At 39.2% G+C, this 21,504-nt stretch overlaps 1 protein-coding gene across 1 annotated transcript; it reads left to right on the forward strand.

Annotated features, from left to right (window-relative positions):
- Window positions 1-9,230: 9,230 nt before the first annotated feature.
- LOC308233410 (E3 ubiquitin-protein ligase TRIM22-like) lies at window positions 9,231-19,854 on the forward strand (the record flags this gene model as incomplete). Its single annotated transcript, XM_080640341.1, has 7 exons — window positions 9,231-9,644; window positions 10,247-10,342; window positions 10,991-11,209; window positions 15,600-15,622; window positions 18,572-18,672; window positions 18,980-19,006; window positions 19,259-19,854. The coding sequence occupies 7 exons, from the start codon at window positions 9,231-9,233 to the stop codon at window positions 19,852-19,854; spliced, it is 1,476 nt and encodes a 491-aa protein (XP_080496467.1).
- Window positions 19,855-21,504: the final 1,650 nt, after the last annotated feature.

Here is a 21,504-nt window from a genome sequence, read left to right on the forward strand (position 1 = left end):
TGCATTCACTCCAGACCTTATGTGAGATGTTTTATGAGGTGCAGAGCTTGGAATGAGAATGAAATCCTTTCGTTAATAAGGTGTATAGAAGCTGTTTATCAGATTTCTCCTTTTAGCCCCCAAGAAATCCCTTTCTTTCAAAACTCAAAGCACAACATATAGTATGCATTTTTAGTCGGTTGAAGGAGGGTTGCTTAGGGCTATAAAGACTTGGACCAATCTATAATTTGAAAATAACAGCTGCAAAGAGGACCTAATGTCTTTGAACTTGTCTGGGAAGAGATTATAAAATCATTAATCAGGCCCTAACCGGTTTGGCTCAGTGGACAGAGCGTCAGCCTGAGGACTGAAAGGTCCCAGGTTCGATTCTGGTCAAGGGCATGTACCTTGATTGCAGGCACATCCCCAGTAGGGGGTGTTCAGGAGGCAGCTGATTAATGTTTATCTCTCATCGATGTTTCTAACTCTCTATCCCTCTCCCTTCCTCTTAAAAAAAAAAATCAGTAATCAGGAAAATGTTTGAGGAAATCAGAAGCCCAAGAAAAGATTTGAGGGCAGGGGGAGTGGTGCTGGTGTCTTGGGAACTTACTCTATGACATTAAATTTTAGGTGGAGAGACACCAGTGAGGAAAACAGCTTGTCAGGGTACAAGGAAGCATCAGCCAACAGGAAACCAGAATGAACCATGCTCCTTCTCCCATCACTTAAAGTCCATCTCCAGAGCTAAGCACATTGTTGTGGTCCCCACCCCAGCATATTAAGTTCTGAGGCCTATGGAATAATACATTCTCCTCAGGGCTCTGTGTTCCTTTTAGTCCCTATATCTCCTGTTGGAGAGAAGTTCTCTGACTTCGGATCTATGATTTTTTATTGTTTCTGGACTGAAAATAGCACTGGGCACCAGAAGTAATGTGGTCCAGCCGTGGGCAAACTACGGCCGACGGGCCGGATCCAGCCCGTTCGGCTGTTCTATCCAGCCCGCGGAGCCAAAAGAGCGGAGGGTTCTCTTGCTCTCCCCTCCGCTCCTTTACTTTGAATTTATATTAGTTCACACAAACACTCCATCCATGCTTTTGTTCCGGCCCTCCGGTCCAGTTTAAGAACCCATTGTGGCCCTTGAGTCAAAAAGTTTGCCCACCCCTGGGTTAGACTGTGGTGGTGTAGATAACAAATAGACATTGAGGTAAGTATCTGAATACAACTTAGGAACAAAACAGAATGTGAGAAGAATTGTCAGTTAAAATTTGTCATAAGAGTTTACATATAAATGCTAACAATACCATTTTGATTGATTGATTTTTTTAAATATATGTTTTTATTGATTTTTAGAGAGAAAGTAAGAGAGAGGGATAGATAGAAACATTGATGAGAGAGAAACATCATTGATCTGTTGCCCCCTGCACACCTCCTACTGGGGATTAAGCCAGCAACCCAGGCATGGGTCCTGGCCTGGAATCAAACTGGTGACCTCTCGATTCCTGGCTGGACACTCAACCACTGAGCCACACCTTTAAGACTTGATTTATGACCATAGCAATTATGTTGGCAGCAATAGTTGAACACAACATAATTGAACAGAAACATGATTATCATCAGCATGTTCAATGTAACTAAAACTATATCCATAGCAGTATAACTGTATGTCTTTCTATTTAAATATCACTCCCCATATTCCAATATTTTGTAACAAATCTTGACACATAAAGGAAGTCCCTTCCTACCTTCATAAATCTAATTCTTTTGGTGTGCAGGGCTGGATGAAGTGGAATACTCAATTATAGTACTATGTGATGATAAGGAAAAACATCCAAGCTCTCAGAATGCACTTTCTGCAAAATTTACATGCTTCTCATTGCACTTGCAAATGATCATGAGTTTATGTGTTGTTAAAAATAAATTCATTCAAACTAGAAACACAAATCAGAAAGGATATATGCACCCCTATGTTCATAGCAGCACAATCCACCATAACTAAGATTTGAAAACAGCCTAAGTGCCCATCAGCAGATAAGTGGATTAAAAAACTGTGGTACATCTACACAATGGAATACTACACTGCGGTAAAAAAGGAGTTCTTACCATTTGCAACAACATGGATGGAGATGGAGAGCATTATGCTAAGTGAAATAAGCCAGGCAGAGAAAGATAAATATCACATGATCTCACTCATTTGTGGAATATAATGAACAATATAAACTGATGAACAAAAATAGATCCAGAGACAGAGAAACATCAATCAGAACGTCAAACCTCAGGGAAGGTAGGGGACAGTGGGGGTAAGGGGGAGAGATCAACCAAAAGACTTATATGCATGCATATAAGCCTAATCAATGGACATAGAAAACAGGGGGGTGGGGCATGAATGGGAGGTGGGGGGAAATGGGAGAATAAACACACATATGTAATACCTTAATCAATAAAGAAATTAAAAAAATAAAAAAATAAATTCATTCATATCCATGAAATGGAAACTGTAAATATGGCTCACCAAATACACCTCTATAAATTCCAGCTCCTGCCTCATAAACATATGAGAATTAAGAAGAGTTTTAAGGCAAGGTTACCTTACTCAACTATAGTTACAAACAGTACCAAGATATCTGCTTTTATTATACTTATTTTTATTTTATTGTCATTCTATTTTTATTATAGGACTATGTCAAACATACACTGAACCTTTCAAAATTTATTTTATTTTTAATTTGAATATTTTTTTCAGTTCTGCTTTTGATTAAATGGTGCAAAAAGTTCCAAATGTTTCCCAAAGAAGTTGGGAAAGTGGATGCTTATGGAGGTGTGAATGTTACCCAGATAAATACTCCACTTGAAGAGTACCTCCATGCATTAACCTCCATCCTCTTCCTGCCTCCTAGTGGCTGGTAACATGTCACTGCCACAGCTGTACCACATTATGTCTGGAAGGCTTTTGTTTCTAGGTCAGAAACAAAAACTGGTAGTCAACTGACAGACCAGCTAAGGTTCAGTGGTATTGTGACAAATTTTTCTCAATAGGTTAAAAAAATTTCTAAATACCAGCTCTTTGTAGCTGCTATTTAGAAAGAAGAATCTTTCCTAAAATTCCAAGGACAGATGCTACCACTCAGCTCAAATTATCAGAGCTCTATCACTGATTATCTTCCCCATCACACTCAGCATTACAAAGGGCAGGTACCCAGACTTCCTGGATCATGATTTTATCCCTAGTTAAGTAGTTCAGGACATGACTATAGGATAAGCTTAACTAGTAGGTATAGAATTGAATTGAAATTCTGAGTATTCAGGATAGCTGTAAAGTGTATCATTGGATTTCACATTCTTCTTATTCAAATTATCTTGCTAGAATAATCTGCAAAAGGAGTAAAACTACAAGAACATATGGAAGCATTGACTTCCCTAAGTGTCCTAACTGGTGACTTCCCATTGTTATTGTTCTTAAGTTTCTATTCTGCTTCTTTAGCTTCTTTTCCATTCCTATGAACTTAACTTTCATTTCTCACTCCACTCCTGTCGGGGACTCCTCTGTGGAGAGCTGGTCACTGGCTTGGTGAGTGAACATTGACCTGACTTACAGCTGATCTCCTCCACTGAGTTAAGACTCCTATACATTTCCTGAAAGTAAGTGGGGCAGTTTCTGAAGACAAAGGGCAGGAGGCTTTGGGGGAGCAGACTGAATGTGTTTGATGTCTTAATTTGTGGTTCTGAAGCTGCTCTGCTGAGTGTCTCTGCTGAGGTGGCAGAAAAGAGGAACACTGAATCTGGGGGAAGAGTGATCTTTAGAGAAGGACCATTTAAAAGAGCAGTCTTATGTGTTTCTTGGAGAGACCATTATTTTTCCAGGCTGAGTTACCTCATCTTCTTCCTATTCTGTAGTTTTGACTTTCTACCTTTCTAAGACAGAAAATCCCTTCCTCCTATTCTCTAGGAAGTCTGTGAGATTAGCCCTATTCTCCCTCTTCATAAATTCCAAGCTCCTGGTGAGGCCAGCAGGAGTGAGAGCCCTTATCAGGAGGCATGTGGGAGGGACAGGCTTTTATTAATTTTGTTAAATTAGCATTATTTATTTAGTTATTTAGTTATTTATTTTTACAAAACTTTATTCTTAAATGTACAATTAGCTCACAGACAACACTTCTTCATTCTATCTGTAGGAGATATTATCACAAAGAATCCAGATGTGAAAACAGGAATGGAATTTAGGATCACCATTGCCCCAAACACAAGGAACAGCTCATTTCTGGCCAAATTTCTTAATTTCACCTGTGTCTTGGGGACCTTTCCCCTTGGCCTTTGCTTTCTGTTAGAATGCCTTTTCTTCCTCATCCATATCCTTGGCCTGCTTCTTGGACTGCCTCAGGAGCTTTTTCTTGTCACCTTTGAGACTACATATGACAACTGCTGTTCTTTCCCTTAGTGCTGATTCTTTTACTTATGTCTTAGTAACTTCTGGGAAGCTGTGCACATCCTTCTTGATAAATGACCAGCACTTTGGCCATCTTGATGAGAGAGGCTGGATAGCCAGATAGCTGCTCATCTCTGTAGTCCCCATGTGGCCACTTGTCTCTCAAAGATGAAGGTTCCGGAACAGGCAATTTATTCTCTCCTGAGTGCCATGTTACCTCAGTGCACCCTATGACTCTCTGGTGCCCTCTCTGGCTTTAGAGTGCATTCTGCATCATCCTGGACATAACCCTTATATTATTTATTACCTTAACCCTTTACTAACTTTTCTCTTGCCTGGAGCTAAGAAAGGGAGTTGGTAATTTTTTAGAAAGAACTCCATCTTAATCTCACCTTTGAACAATTTGTACCTTGATATCTCTGTTACATAGATTTTGAAGTGTACTTAACTTCTCCCCCGTTTCAGAGATTATGGATCTGTGATTCATACCTGGACAAGGTCCATATCTGGTGTAAACTAACTGCATTCTCAAGGGCTATTATAGGTCCCTCAAAACAGGAGAAAATAAGTTTTTAAATATTTTAAAGATTTTATATTAAAATATCAACAACAAATGGATTCACCTGTGGCATAAAACTGCATTAACTTCTACTGATTGTACAATAAATATTAAGAATCTACAAAAATTATATTTTAAGATGGGGAGAGAAAGTAAACAAAGAAGAGTAAGATGGTATAAAATAAGATGGATATTCCTATGGTATAAATGTAAAAACAAGAAACAATAACAATAATAAACCAAAAGGTTATAGTAGGACAAGGTATCTATAGAGCCTTGGACTTTATTGTTTTAAATAAATTTCAGTTTAGGTCTCAGTGTTAGAAGGTGATTTTGAGTAAAGTCTTTGAGGAAATGAGGGGATATTTTTTTCCTGAGAGATTAAGGAACATAAATGCAATCAGTATGGTTTGATGGGAATGTGAGTTGAGTGGGTAAGGCAATAGAAAGGGATGTTTAATATAGGCCTAACTAGGCTATGATAAATATGGATTCATTGATGGCATGCATCTGAGCAAAGGAGTGGCAGGGTTAATGTGTACTTTTAAAAATCACTCTGGCTCAGCGGGTTGAGCGTTGGCTCAGGAACCAGGAGGTCACAGGTTCGATTCTGGTCAGGGCATATGCCCAGGTTGCCGTTGCAAGCTCGATCCCCAATAGGGGGCGTGCAGGAGGCAGCTAATCAACGATTCTCATCATTGATGTTTTTTCTCTCTCTCCCCCTCCCTTCCTCTCTGAAATCAATATATATATATATCACTCCGGCTGATGGTGAACAGGGATGCAAGCAGACGATGAGACCAGTGACAGGATCGGGAAAACTAGTGGGGAAACCATTCCTGGACTCTAGGTAAAAGACTCATTTGGATGGGACCTAATGAGAAGAGGGTGCCGCAGGCTTTTCTGATGAACTGACTATGAGAGAAAGGGATGAATTAGGGGTAGTTTTATGAAGATGACTTCTATTTTCAAATGATTTATTTGAAACAAATTGACATGAGAGCTAGAGGTCTTGTGATGAGGTTCATTAATGTGGTGCAAACTAAACACTGGATGGAAGGAGGCAGTGTAGAAGAAAGAACTCTGAATATAGAGGAATGGTAGGAGTTGCAATGTTTCTCAATTCCCCAGGTGTCTGATGCCAAGAATAGGTTCACCTTCTCATTGGTAGTTACTGATCCAGGGTACAGGAGAGGTTTCAAGAATGTTGGCTGAATCTCTGTAAGATTTTTTTCAACATTGTAGAGACATGTTCATTTTTCTTATCTGAATTGTGCATGTACAGAAAGCCTCTGTAGGGACAATTAGGATATAATAAGATAAAAATAAACTCAAGACCTAATTGGCTCTTACCTTACTCTGTAAAAACTTCTACACTGCACCGTCTCCAAGAAGGAGAATACATTTTGTCTCTGTCTATCTGTCTGTGTGTCTGTCTGTCTTTTTATTATTGTTATTATTATTTATATTTTTTTGTTATTTCTCACCTGAGGATATTTTTCCATTGAGTTGTAGAGAGAGTAGAAGGGAGAGGAAGGGACAGAGAAAGAGAAACATGGATGTGAAAGAGACACATCAGTCTGCAGGTCGACACTCTATCTACTGAGCCAAACTGTCTAGGGCTCTGTCTTCTTAGTGGGCGGGTTTCAATGGCATAATGCTTCTTCAGTGATAGAATACAATAAATGAATAAATAAGTACTTTTGTTAGTTTTCTAAGCCTGCCATACAAAATGCACTACAAACTAGTTGTCTTAAATTTATTCTCACAGTTCTAGAAGCTGGAAATATAACATCAATGATGTTGGCAGGGTTTGTTCCTCTTAGGACTGTGAGGGAAGGATCTGTTCCATGCCTCTCTGCTGCTTTCTGATAGCTCATTGGCATTTGTTGGCATTCCTTGTTATATAGTGGTATATGTCTAACAATTCTACCTATTTTAGAAGAATGACTTTGACCTCTATAAGTCATTTATTTTATTTGCACATTGAAGAAAAAAGTATTATTATTATTAACTTATTTTTCTTTCTTTTATTTGATTTTAATTTTCAATTATAATTGACATTCAATATTATGTTGTGCTAGTTTCAGGTCTACAGCATAGTAGCTAGACCATATACTTTACAAAGTTCCCCTCTCCCCCAATATTTCAAGTTTCCACTTGCACCATACATAGATATTACAATACTCCTATTTCCCCTATGTTGTACTTTTATATTCTTGTGACTATTTTGTGACTACCTGTTTGTACTTCTTAATTTAAGATCAGAGTACTGTTATTTGTCAAAAATATTTACATAAGCCCTAGCCAGTTTGGCTCAGTGGATAGAGCATTGGCCTGCAGACTGAAGCATCCCAGATTAGATTCTGGTCAAGGGCACATACATTGGTTGCAGACTCCATCCCTGCCATTGGTTGGGGCATGTGCAGGAGGAAACCAATCGGTGTGACTCTCTCACATTGATGCTTCTCTTTCTCTGTCTCCCCTTCCCTTCCACTCTCTCTAAAAATCAAGGGAAAATATCCGAGGGTGAGAATTAACACCAAAAATATTTTTAAAAATATTTGTATAAGAAATAAATACGTTAAAGTGATGGCAACATTATAACTGGTTATAAAATTGTTAGTGATAAAATGTCATTTCTATCCTGGTCTCTGCTGTTTCTGTAGATGTGTCTAGGGAATGAGTGTGAGGGCATCAGAAGGCTCTGTGAGGCACAGGTGTGTTAGCAGGTAAACACTTTTCAGGTATTGGAGAACTGCTAATTAATGGGAATAAAGATGAAAGCTGTTAAGAAAATGTCTACCAGATGATCATGTATTGAGAGATGGGGAGCAGGGAGCTTCTGGTTTTCTTTATTCATCAAACACTGTGTTCCTGTGATGCACTGTTATAGATACTGAGGAGACACCAGCAGACAAAACAAGGACCAATCTAATGCATGAATTACTTTTTAAAAAGAAGAGGTAGCCCTAGCTAGTTTGACTCAGTGGATAGAGAACCAGCTTGCAGACTGAAGAGTCATAGGTTCTATTCTGGTCAAGGGCACGTGCCAAGGTTGTGGACTTGATCCCCAATAGGGGATGTGCAGAAGGCAGCCAATTAATGATTCTCTCTCATCATTGATGTTTCTATCTCTCTCTCCCTCTCCCTTCCTCTCTGAAATTAGTAAAAAAATATATTAAAAAATAAATAAATAAAAAATAAATAAAAAGAAGAGGTGGTCAGTTAAAGAAAGATGTTATACATTAGGAAGCTAAAATAAGAAAAATATATCAAATGTACAGGAAATGATAGTATTGGCAGTTTTGCTATAGATAAGTTAGATTAGGCCATGCTGATAAGAGGACATGTGATATGAAGACAGAATAAAATGTAAAAAGAAGTCATACTGACATCAGGCAGATCATCCCATCTAGAGACAAGCAAGTGCAAAATCTCTTAGCATTGGATTTGGTGCTTTTAATATCAAGAATTTTTTTTATGGGAAAGGCTAAAGAGATTAATCTTAATTACACATGCAAAGTGAAAGAAATCAGACTCAAATGACCATATATTAAAATTCTACTCTTATGAATTGATCAGTAAAGGTAATTCCACAAAAACACAGGTGAGGTTAATGGTAGCCTGAGGCTCGGGTTCAGAAAGGGCGACTCTAATGGCATTAGGTTTGTTTTTAAGAAATAGATATGCTCTAGAATTGGATTGTGGTTATAGTTATTCTGTTTCACAAATTTATTAGAAATTACTGTACTCTTAAAATGAATGCATGTGATGCAAATATAACTCAATAAAACTCTTCAAATAAAGTAAGTCACACAGAGAGAAGAGCAATGTAAAAGCATGGTTCATGTATATTACATGCTGGATGTGCTTGAGAGTAGGAAAGAATAGAAAAGAATAATGATGAGTGACACAAAGCTTTTTGGTAGGAAAGGCCGCAATTTGTCCTCTATCCAGTAGAAAAAGAGAAAACAGCAAGCATTGCCTTGATGGGGTGAAATTTGTCATGTGTCATACAATAAGAGTAAAATGTTTGAAATCATTACAAAGGGACCTTTTCATTCTGTCACTGACTATTCTTCTTCTCTTTCTCTCCTTTCTTTACTAAATATTAATGTTTTGTCCTGTTCTAAATGTCTGCCCAATCAGTATCCTTTCTATTCCTGCCTTCCTTATCCTGCTCCCTTCAATATTCCCAGCCTTGCAGGAGTCTGTTGAGGAAGAAGAGACTCTGGAGTCAGGACAAGAAGAAGCCAGGGGAGCATAGCAATGGATTTTTCATCACAGGGGAGCATAAACGAGGAGGTGACCTGCCGCATCTGCCTGCAGCTCCTGACAGAATCCCTGAGCCTGGACTGTGGCCACAGCTTCTGCCACACCTGCATCACTGCAAACAATGAGTCAGTGAGCCACCTCGGAGGGCAACGCTGCTGTCCTGTGTGCAAGAGCACATACAAGCCTTGGAACCTCCTGCCTAATCAGCAATTGGGCAACATATTGAAGAAAGTTGGGGAAATCGACATGGGGCCACACCAGCAGCAGAGGAGAGATCTCTGTGAGCAACATGGGAAAAATTGCCATCTCTTCTGTAAGGAGGACGGGAAGGCCATTTGCAGCCTTTGTGTCCAGGAGCACCAAGGTCACCAAATAGCCCTCGTGGAGGAGGTGGTCAAAGAATGTCAGGTAGGCCCCAGAGTGTGGAAACATTGGTCAGAATGTTACCTGAAGTGAAATCTTTACTGCTTAATCCTATTTCTTTCCCTTGTCATCATAGAACTGAGTGCTGCATTCTCTTTGATATCCTTGGTTCAACTTCTGAGGCCTGAGAGACCTTGACTCAGCTTCTGAGGCCTGAGGGACATTGTTGTGCATTCATTCATTTTCTTCAATAATATGAATATCAAAGAGAAGTTGTATGAGTGAGAGTTGCTTCCCAAGATAAGTTCTGATTGCCCCCATAAACAGATGGGATTTTTAGGAACATGGTTGGTTAGATCTGGTAAGAGTGTTCTTGAGAACAAAAAGACTTTGCTTGCTGCAGGATCAGTTCTTTCTCTAGGAAAAGAGAAATCCAAACTACTCTTGATACAGAGATGGAAACTTGCATCCACCTGGGATAAAGGACACACATACTTCCTCAGATTTCTGCATTCTCAGTTCTAATTGCTAGTTGCAGTTCTGAAATTCTAGTCTCTTCTGAGATGAGCCTGATTTCTTCTCCATTTATCCTCTATCCAGGTGCTGAGAAAACTCATAGCTTGGCTTTGGTGTTTCCTTTCTCACAGGAGAAGCTAGAGGCAGCTCTGGACAGGCTGACTCAGGAGCAGCTGGAAGTTGAGGAGCTGGAAGCTGTCATCAATGAAGAGAGAGCTACCTGGAAGGTAAAAACACATTATTCCTGAGGCAGCTCTAAGACAGCAAACTGAGCAGCACCTTGTCCAATCACAACGAGGCTTCTTCCTCCTTGTTACCTCAGAATTAATGAGTTCAGTAGACTTGTGCTCAGTCCTCATTCAATTCCTTTCCTGTTAAGAGTTGGGAGCTACAGAGTAAACGCTCCCAAGTGAAAGCAACTATTTGGAGGTAAATATATAGAGAGGACCAATGTAAAAGTGATTCGTGCATCTGTGTCCCATTTCAGTCATCAAGTTTGAGGATCTGATACTTCCAGAAGAAATGTTAAGGAAGGCTCAGGATTCCCTGTTTTGGAGATATGAGTGGAGGAATTTCATATGCAGTGTGGCATGGTTATCCAAGACAGGTGCCTGCAATCCAAGTCTCATTCAGGTATCACATTGTATTTCCTGGTAGGCCTTGAGAAAGTAAACTTGAATAAATTACTTTGGGAGCAGTTCAAGGGAAAATAGTTGGAAAAATGCTTTTCCCAGGAATGGCTCATTTTCTTTTACCTCCTAAGTGCCTGAGGAAAATAGTTTTTGTCTTGGATCCTAAGGCCCATAAAAAGTAGGCACACAGCTAGACACCCTGACTGCCTCTTTCTCTTCTCTTCCCCAAAGAATCACATGCAGACTGAGACAGAGAGGATTCGAAAAGGGTTTGATGAAATGAGAGACATCCTGGACAGGGAGGAGCAAAGGGAGCTGCAAAAGCTGAGGGAAGACGAAGTGCATGTGCTGGATAACTTGGCAGTGGTTAAAGACCAGGTGATCCAGCAGAAGCAGTCCATGAGAGAGCTCATCTCAAATCTCCAGCATCATATGTGTGAATCATCTATACACACGCTGCAGGTAGGACTTGGGCCAGAGCACCTATATATGTGATTTGGGGGAATCACAGAGATTAAGCTTCCTTCCCCTCTGGGTATCTGCATTTTCTTCCTCACTAAAAGATATGTTTAATCCTCCAGTGTTCCTTCTCTGTCATTCATGGATCATTGGGAAAATTCAATGTACAAATGGAAAGGGAAATTCACATGATTATCTATACTAATAAAAGGATAATATGCTAATTAGACCAAATGTCTTCCAGATGACCTTCTGGACGTCCTTCTGGACAAAGCCATGGTGGTGGGGCCAAGGCAGAGGCAATTAGGGGTGATCAGGCTGGCAGGGGAGAGCAGTTAGGGGCAATCAGGCTGGCAGGCAGGTGAGCGGTTAGGAGCCAGCAGTCCCAGATTGTGAGAGGGATGTCCAACTGCCAGACATCCCCTGACGGGTCCTGGATTGGAGAGGTTGCAGGCCAGGCTGAGAGAACACCCCCCCATGCACAAATTTCATGCACTGGGCCTCTAGTTATTTTATAAAAGGTTATGAAAAATTTTGAAAGAAGATTTTTATAGGCTTCTATTATCTGTGATCTAGCATTTGTAAGACTTTTTTTAATTAAGCTTAGTCAAACAATTCATATCTCTCTTTATGTTTGATTTTGTTATTGTATTGTTAAGAGGTGGCAAATGTAATGACACCTGTGGGAAGGATGAGCATGTATGAATATGTATGTGTGCTTCTGTGTGTGTGCGTGTGCGCCCGTGTGCATGCGTGTGTGTGTGTGTGTGTGTGTGTGTGCGCGTGTGCGCACACTACCTAGGGAAGAATTAGGAGGAAACATATAGAACCTCAATAAATAAATTGAACCTACTATGAGTGTTAATTTTTTTTCATGGAATTAACTTCATGACTGTGATCTTAAACTATGAAACATATTGGAAATTCACGATATTTCATTTCTCTGTTTGACCTCTTGCATTCTTTTTTGATAGCTGGACAAGAATTTCTTAACTTCATTTTTAATACTGAAGTAATTAATTTCCATCTGCTGGATCATTATTTCTTTTTAAAAAACATGCTTTTGAGGTATAAAATACATAAAAAATCTACTCATTGCAAGAATACAATTCAAAGAATTGTAGTAAATATATTGAGTTGTTAAACCATGTAGAGATTCAGTTTGACATTTATTGAAAAGAACTCTCCCCTCCTCCACTGAATTATTTTGGCACCTTTGTTATACTCTAAGTTTTCCATTATTCTGGCTTCATAGAACATTTCTTCCCCTTCAAAATTGTTTGATAAAAAGTGAAACAATTCAATTCAATTTCAAAACAATTCTATTGCATTAGTAAATCAGTTGTTATCTAAGGAGACCATTTTAAGAAATGGGTGCCCCAGGGATCCTAGAATTGCACTGCCATCTAGTGGGTAGAGGCCAGAGTTGCTGCTCATCCAGCTACAAAGTACAGAGCAGACCCCATTGCAATTACCTGAGCCAGAAACACTATCCTATGTCCATAGAATTTTCTATGAAACTTTTTTATAGCTTGCTAATTTTTATCAAAAGCCTGCTGGGATTTTTATAGAGTGAGAAGATGGCAGTCTGCTAATAAATAGACAGTTTCTGTATGAAACAGTTGTTTGTCTACCCAACATCATTCAATTACTTTTTTTAAAATAACCAACTCTTAAATTACCTTTTGAGGAACCCATCTCAACCATCTATCCATGCAGTTGATTAGGGTTGAGAAAATCAATAGCATAAGTTATTATGTGTCTCTCAATTCTAGGTAAATCAGCATATTTAATTCCTAAAATCGCATATCTATTGCAAAGATGGAGTAATTATTTTAAGATATGCACCTGACCCATTCAGGGCAATGATTTGTATGCCTTAGAATTTTATTGTTATGCCTAGAAAGAGAAATTATATTTTCTGCTATGTGATATGTTTGGGATTATCACTTAAACAAGGATGTTCAAGTTGATGCCATATAGAGAATGAAAAGAAAGTCCAAATTGCAGGTAGAATTTTGAGAATTTTGAAAAAGAACAGACCTTGGTGACGAAATTTTTTTTCTAGAAATCTAGCTAATACAAAAGTTCTGCCTGTTACCTGAGTTTTTCCTTTTTAAAAAAATTTAAGGCAGTTTTAGCTCTGTGTTTTTTTGTTTGTTTGTTTTGTCAGATACAATAACAACTAAAACCTAACACAGAGTGTAAAACCTTTTGAGCAGGTACAGCCAACTGGTAGCCAAGGCTTTGTTGGTATAAAAGGGTTTAGACTAAATAGGGGAAACCAAATATATTGGTGTATTTTTGTTCAAATAAATAAAGCAAATAATGTTATGATAAGAAAGAGTAGATGTCTAAAAGAAGCTAAGCATAGTGACTGAACAGGCTTAATGTGATGTTGGAATTCAGAGTAAGATATACTTTTGAAACATTTTTTAAAAAAATATGTTTTTACTGATTTCAGAGAAAGGGAGAGGGAGAGAGAGAGACAGAAACATCAATGATGAGAGAGAATCACTGACCAGCTCCCTCCTGTATGCCCCCTACTGGGATTGAGCCTGCACCTCAGGCATGTACCCTGACCAGGAATTCAACCATGATCTCTTGGTTAATGGGTCAATTCTCAGCCACTGAGGCACAGCCAGGATAAGATACACTTTTTAATTAAAGACAGTGATGAAGTATCTATTGATACTATTCTGGACAATGGAATGTAAATGTCTGGGAAACAGTCAATTTTATCTTAGACATTCTCTGCTGCTGGTGTCTGTGACTTATATCATACTTACACATTAATGAAATTCCCGTAGGGTAGTGTGTAGAATGTATATAGAGTGAGTAGAAGAAGACAGGGAAAAACATTTGCTTGAAATGCTAGTTTGCTTGTCCCTACAGCAAAAGAAAAATATACATCCTGAGAAATGTAAGCATTAATTAGTCATCTTTGATTCCCCAGAGTTTGGAATTATGTCTAAAAAATAGTTTTTCCTTTGTCACTGGAATATATAAAATCATAATAAATTAAGGGGGTCTTCTCATGAATGTGTATAAAGAAATAGTAGGCTCCTCTCTTCCTTTTAAATATATTCTGTCTTCAGATCCTGGAAGGATAATTTTATTATCCTTACATGAGTCCTCTAAGATGTTTGGTCTGGGTCTTATCTCTACGGTTTGTCCCCCAACTATATTCTGACCATCTATTTATTTACACCAGATCAAGGGGTACTAGGGATGTGAAGAGAAAGGTGAGTAAAACTTTGAAAGGTAGGAAGACTTATCACTCCTTTGAGGGTTGCCAGACAAAATAAGGGATGTGTAACTAAATTTGAATTTCAAATAAATAACACATTATTTTTTAGTGTAAGGCAGGGGTGGGCAAACTTTTTGACTCGAGGGCCACAATGGGTTCTTAAACTGGACCGGAGGGCCGGAACAAAAGCATGGATGGAGTGTTTGTGTGAACTAATATAAATTCAAAGTAAACATCATTACATAAAAGGGTACGGTCTTTTTTTTTTAATTTCAATAGTTTTATTCATTTCAAACATTTTAACAAGAAGAATGTAAACACTAATTATTATAATTTGAAACTTCAAAAAATGGAGGAATCATAGCACAATAACATACCTTATATTGAAGATGGCAAAGGCAAAATAAAATTGCCTAACAAAGGAAAGGTACAAAAGCCTTTCAAATTAAACTTAAATATAATAAAATAATTTAAAACTAAAACAAATAGAAAAGAACAAAATGTGTAAACAGTAAATTAAACATTTTCTTTAGTGCAACTTCCAAATTATTCCCGGGACGTAGATGTAGATGGCAATGTAGACTGGGTTGAAAGGTTTTTGGTCTTTAAAACATCAACTTCAGTGGGAACAGTGTTGTTGGTCTCCTTTTTAGCTAATGCTCTGATACTGTGCTCTCCAGGGGCATGTCTCCCTACATCACCACGATAACGTGTCTACGCATTCCCAGGGTGATGTCGGGGGACGCGTCCGTGGGCATTACAAGGAGCCTCTGGAAAATTGAGAGGTTGTTCCTTCTACTGAATGGGCAGATATAAATCTGCCCACTCAGAAGAAGGAGCTGAGGCCGTGTTTCCGGACGTTGCCATGTTAACACTGCTGCTGGTGAAGGAGCGGAGGGGAGAGCAAGAGAACCCTCTGCTCTTTCGGCTCCGCGGGCCGGATAGAACAGCCGAATGGGCCGGATCCGGCCCGCAGGCCGTAGTTTGCCCACGGCTGGTGTAAGGGTATCTTAAATATTTTAGAGGTCATGCTTATACTGAAACATATTTATGATTTATTCAAAATTACATTTTAACTAGCCATTTTAATTTTCTAAATCTGGCGACCTTACTCTTGACTTATTTTTTCTCTCTTTTCTCCAGGATATGATTAACACCTTAAAAAGGTATGTGTGTGAGACCAAGCATGGTCCTTTTTTTTTTTTTTTTTTTTTTTTTGTATGATGACAATATTATAGCTATAAGAGTAATCTTGAATCAATCATAATTTTAAAAAAATCCCAGATGTGGTAAACTTGGGTATTATATTATTTCAAATTGTGGATAACAGGTGAAACTTTGTAATGGTATAGAATTTGGGTGGTGGGAGGTCACAGATTTTGGGATAATAGAAGCATTAGAAATAAGAGTCCCAAACAAGAAGGATCCAAAAAGGTCTACACCAAGACACATTATAATTAAAATGCCACCAAGAGACTATTAGGTTAAGTGAAATAAGCCAATAAAAGAAAGAGGATGCCAAAACCGGTTTGGCTCAGTGGATAGAGCGTCAGCCTGCGAACTGAAAGGTCCCAGGTTCGATTCCGGTCAAGGGCATGTAACTTGGTTGCGGGCACATCCCCAGTAGGAGGTGTGCAAGAGGCAACTGATCGATGTTTCTCTCTCATTGATGTTTCTGACTATCACTCTTCCTTCCTCTCTGTAAAAAATCAATAAAATATATTAAAAAAAAAAAAAGAAAGAGAAATATCAGATGATCTCCCTTATTTGTGGAATCTAATGAACAAAATGAATTGACCAACAGAATAAGACCCAAGGCATGGAGGCTAGAAACAGATGGACATATCTCAGGGTGTGGGGGGACAAGAAGAGATAAACCAAAGAACTTATATACTTATATGCATAGGCCAGGGACACAGACAATAGTGTAATGAAGGCATTGGAGAGGTAGAGGCTGGCCAGAGAGGGATAAGGGGTGAGGGGAATGAAGGATATCTATAATACTGTCAACAATAAGTATATATTTAAATTTTAAAAATATAAAAGTTAAAGACAAAATAAGAATCTTTTTAAAATATATATTTTTATTGATTTCAGAGAGGAAGGGAGAGTAAAAGAGGGATAGAAACATCAATGGTAAGAGAGAATCATTGATTGGCTGCCTCCTGCACGCCCCACACGGGGATCAAGCCCACAACCAGGGCATGTGCCTGGACCAGGAATCAAACCATAAGCTCCTGGTTCTTAGGTTGATGCTCAACCACTGAGCCAGACCAGCCAGGCAAAAGTGAGAATCTCAAAAGCAGCAAGAGAAAAGTAGTTAGTTACCTACAAGGGAGCTTCCATAAGATTGTCAGTTGATTTCTCAAAAGAAACTTTGCAGGCCAGAAGGGAGTGCCATGAAATATTCAGAGTGATGAAAAGCAAGGAGCTACTACCAAGATTACTCTACCCAGCAAAGCTCTCGTTAAGAATTGAAGGTCAGCTAAAGCGCTTCATAGACAAGAAAAAGCTAAAGTAGTTCATCACCACCAAACCAGTATTACATTAAATGTTGAAAGGTATTCTTTAAGAAGAAGAAAGAAAAAGAAAAATTAAAAATATGAACAATAAAACGCTAATAAAAACATATCTGTCAACAATTAAAAATAAACAAGCACTGCCGAAACCGGTTTGGCTCAGTGGATAGAGCGTCGGCCTGCGGACTCAAGGGTCCCAGGTTCGATTCCGGTCAAGGGCATGTACCTGGGTTGCGGGCACATCCCCAGTAGGGGGCGTGCAGGAGGCAGCTGATCGATGTCTCTCTCTCATCGATGTTTCTAACTCTCTATCCCTCTCTCTTCCTCTCTGTAAAATATCAATAAAATATATTTAAAAAAAAAATAAAATAAACAAGCAGAACAGAAACAGACTCATAGATACAGAGAACATTCTGACAGTTGCCAGATGGATGGGTGAAATAACTATGTATGGTATCAGATAGGTAAGAGATTTTGGGGCATGATTACTTAGTAAGTTTTATAATGTCAAATCACTGGGATGAACACCTGAAAGTAATATAATATTGTATGTCAACTGTAATTGAAAAATAAAAAAATGATTTGAAAGAAAGAATAGGTTACAGTATCAGAACACCATGACTTCACTCATTTTAGTCAAACCTTAATCTCTTGCTTCTATACTTAATAGATGCCTGTCTTATCACAGGGAGGATCTTTTCCTCTTTACCTCACAGGCCAAATCTTCCACAAGGACATTTTCCTTACATATCCATTTCTCCATAGTGAAACAAGGTCTTTCTAGGTGATGTTATTTAGATTGCAATTAATTAATAAACTAATTAATTAATTAATATAAGACTCAAATCTCAGGGAATAGTGACTTTAGTCCTGGTGTCAATAATATATTTCTTTTCTTTTTACATGTGTTAGGAACTGCTAGGAAAAATGGCTTCCTTTGTCTAAAGTTGCCTACCCTCTGGGCAGCATCAAGCACATGAAATTCTGACCACTAGTAATTTGGATGTATTAACTTCTCCTTTCCCAAATGTTTGAAATGATTCCCCAGAGAATGTGACTTTATATGTTATACTCGGCCTCTGTACTGGAATAATGGACATAGAAAACACTTCAGATTTGCAATTCAGAAGCCCCACACTTGCTAACCTAAAGCTCTCAGTAGCCAGGTTCTAGAGAACCTCTCCACTAAGCATCTGCCTGGGCACCATCATCCCTGGTCTCTTCCTGGAGGAACCACTGAGATGGCAGTGACTCCTCCATATGTGAAATACGTTTTATTAGAGGCACCAGTCAACTTTTAAAGGTACCACCATTACATCTAATAGTGTATTACTTTAAGGGGTAGAGAGTATGGAGTTAATTTTTCCATTTGGGAGAGAAGAACATGAGCTTCATGAGAAGAAGTCCTTCCCAAGGTCACACGGAGAGAAAATAGAAAGGTAGACACAAAGACATTCCTTCTGGTTGCAGTGTCAGGGCTCTCACCTGTCCCTCCCTCAAATGGTAAGGCATCAATGGAATGAAAGGTGAGAGAGACAGTGGTCTTGGAGAGACACTAGGTAAGAAGTGTGAGGGATCAATTTTTGTCTTATCTAGGAGCGAGATCTGGACCTTGAAGAAGCCAAAAATTGTTTCGAAGAAACTAAAGAGTGCATTCCGATTTCCAGATCTGCCTCAGATGCTGCAAGTGTTTAAAGGTGAGGAGAGCCAGAGGAAGGATGTGTGTGTGTGTGGGGGGGGGATTCTTATAGTACCAGAGTACATGGGGTAATGGGTGCTTTTCTATATGAGGATAAAAAGTGATGAGGTAGGCTTCACAAGAAGACCTTGATACCCTGTGCTGAAGATGTGAACACATCTAAGTGGGAATGGCTAGCTGTCCTCCTTCACCAGTTGACAACCTCACAGGCTTCCCCTACCTTGTTCCCACTCAAGAGAAAGGACAGGTATCAGAGTTCCCTTTTTTTGCTTCTAACAACATCATTGAAACTTTTGTCATTTCAGAGCTGGCAGAAGCCCAAAGCTACTGGGGTAAGAAGTTACAGGTTCTTCAAAATACCATGTTTTGATCCCTTTTCAGAAGCTGTGCTTACTCTTAGGTCCCATGATCTTAGTTACATGTGTTCCATCAAAACAAGTATACATACAACAGTTCTTAACTGATCTACTCATCATTGACCCCTTGACTTACGTTCCTCTAAGTCAATTTCCCATATTCTTTCTCACAATGTCACAAGACACATGCCATATTTAATTCACCCAACTGTGTATTTTTTCCTACAGTGAACTTGATGCTGAATCCACTCAACTTTCTTTCAAATATTGTCATTTCTGAAGATCGGAGACAAGTGACAGTTGGGAACTATTTTATGTTTGGGAATGTATATCCATGTGATTTTTCTTCTTTTGATGTCTTGGGCAGCCAAAATTTCTCCTCAGGAAAATATTACTGGGAAGTTGATGTGTCTGGGAAAATTGCCTGGATCCTGGGAGTGTACAGCAAAACAAGTAATCTCAATAGAAAAAAAAGCTCTGGGTTTGTTTTTAACCGATATGCAAATTACCCAAATGCTTACACCAGATTCAGACCTGAAAATGGCTACTGGGTCGTAGGGTTACAGAATGAATCTGAGTACAATGCCTTTGAGGACTCTTCCACCTCTGATCCCAAGGTCTTAACTCTTTCCATGGCTGTTGCTCCCTGTCGAGTTGGGGTTTTCCTAGACTATGAAGCAAGCACTGTCTCATTTTTTAATGTCACAAACCATGGGTCACTCATCTACAAGTTCTCTAAATGTCACTTTTCCCAGACTGTTTATCCCTATTTCAATCCTTGTAACTGCTCAGCTCCCATGACTCTGTGCCCACCAAGCTCCTGAATGTTCTCCTTCCCTCACCCACTTATGTGTAGTGACCTTTGTCCTGGGGCTCATCTCCTGCACCTGAGCTCACTGCTCCATTCAGACCTCTTCCTTGCTGTCTCCCTTCTGTAGGATGTTTGTTGATTCTTGGCTTAGAAGAGAAGCTTATTTACGCAGTTACCCATTTTCTGTATTATCAGCAGAAGACATGTAATCCCTCTTAAAAACTAAGAAATACTGGTATAATATCTCTGTCCTCCCATTTCTCCATATCGTCCTTTATCACTAACTTGAAGAGGTGCCAACGATGACCTTAGGACAATCCATAATCACCACCACAACTGAGAAGTGTTTGAGTGTATGTCTGTTTGTTGCTCGACATACAGCAGGTTGTCCAGAGAGTATTTTGGGGGGGGGGGGGATTTGAGGGAGCACACAAATGCAATATATGTACTCAGAGTGAAAATTTTATGTTCAGAGTGTTTGAGTTTAAATCCTCTCTCTCTTAAAGATGTTAATGATGGATACATTTTTTTCTTCTCATAAAATAAAATTTAGATTATAAACTGCACCTAACTCTTAATATTGTTATGTAAAACTAACATTCACTCAATGTAAAGCACCTATTTAAGAGTCCTGCACTATTATAATAAACTAGAGGCCCGGTGCACAAAATTTGTGCAGGGGGGGGGGATCCCTCAGCCCAGCCTGCACCCTCTCGAATCCAGGACCCCTCAGATATTCCTCTCACAATCTGGGACCACTGGCTCCTAACTGCTCACCTTCCTGCTGGCCTGATCTCCCTAACTGCTCTCCCCTGCTGGCCTGATTCCCCTAACTGGTCTCCTCTGCTGGCCTGATCACCCTAACTGCCTCTGCCTCAGCCCTGCCACCATGGCTTTGTCCAGAAGGATGTCCAGAAGGTTGTCCGGAAGATGTCTGGTCTAATTAGCATATTAACCTTTTATTAGTATAGATATTTGCTCTCATAATCACTGAAAAGTATGAGTTGTGTCAGTGTCCTGTGTAACAGATGTGTACCCTTGAAAGAAACAGAAAATGATTTACTGAAGCTCACTTGTCAAGTTCCCAGACTCTGCTGTCAAGACTACTACAGTCCCAATCTTGTGTTACAGAACTTTTTACATGGAGGCTGGAACTGTTTTAAGGCCCTTTATTGGGAATGGGCCAGAAAGCACAAAAGTATGAATTTCCAAGATCTGTCCAGCAGAGGAAGCCATGTTTAGGAACAGCCACTCTTATTAGGAATGGCCTTTTGGTGTTCAGAGCTTGTCTTTGTGCTGAAACATCTAAGTATAACACCCTATATACTGTCCTATGCACTTTTCTTTTCCTTGCACTTAAAATTAGTTTCAAATTATGGTGAGGATAGTAAAGGAACAAACTTTCCTTAGAGCATCATACATTATGAATTAGGGTGGCTACTGCACAGAACCCAAATCAAGACATAGAGGGGTAATAACATGTCCTAGTGGAATGTAAAAGAGAGTACACGGCCTGGGAAAGGTATGTACATGCACTTATACTTACACAAACACACACACACGCACGCGCGCGCACACACACACACACACAGAAAAAAATATATATATACATAATGATATGTATAAATGTATAGAGAGTATCTTTATCCCAGTTAATTTTCAA

The sequence above is a fragment of the Plecotus auritus genome (assembly GCF_963455305.1).
Source record: "Plecotus auritus genome assembly, chromosome: 9".
Classification (NCBI taxonomy): domain Eukaryota; kingdom Metazoa; phylum Chordata; class Mammalia; order Chiroptera; family Vespertilionidae; genus Plecotus; species Plecotus auritus.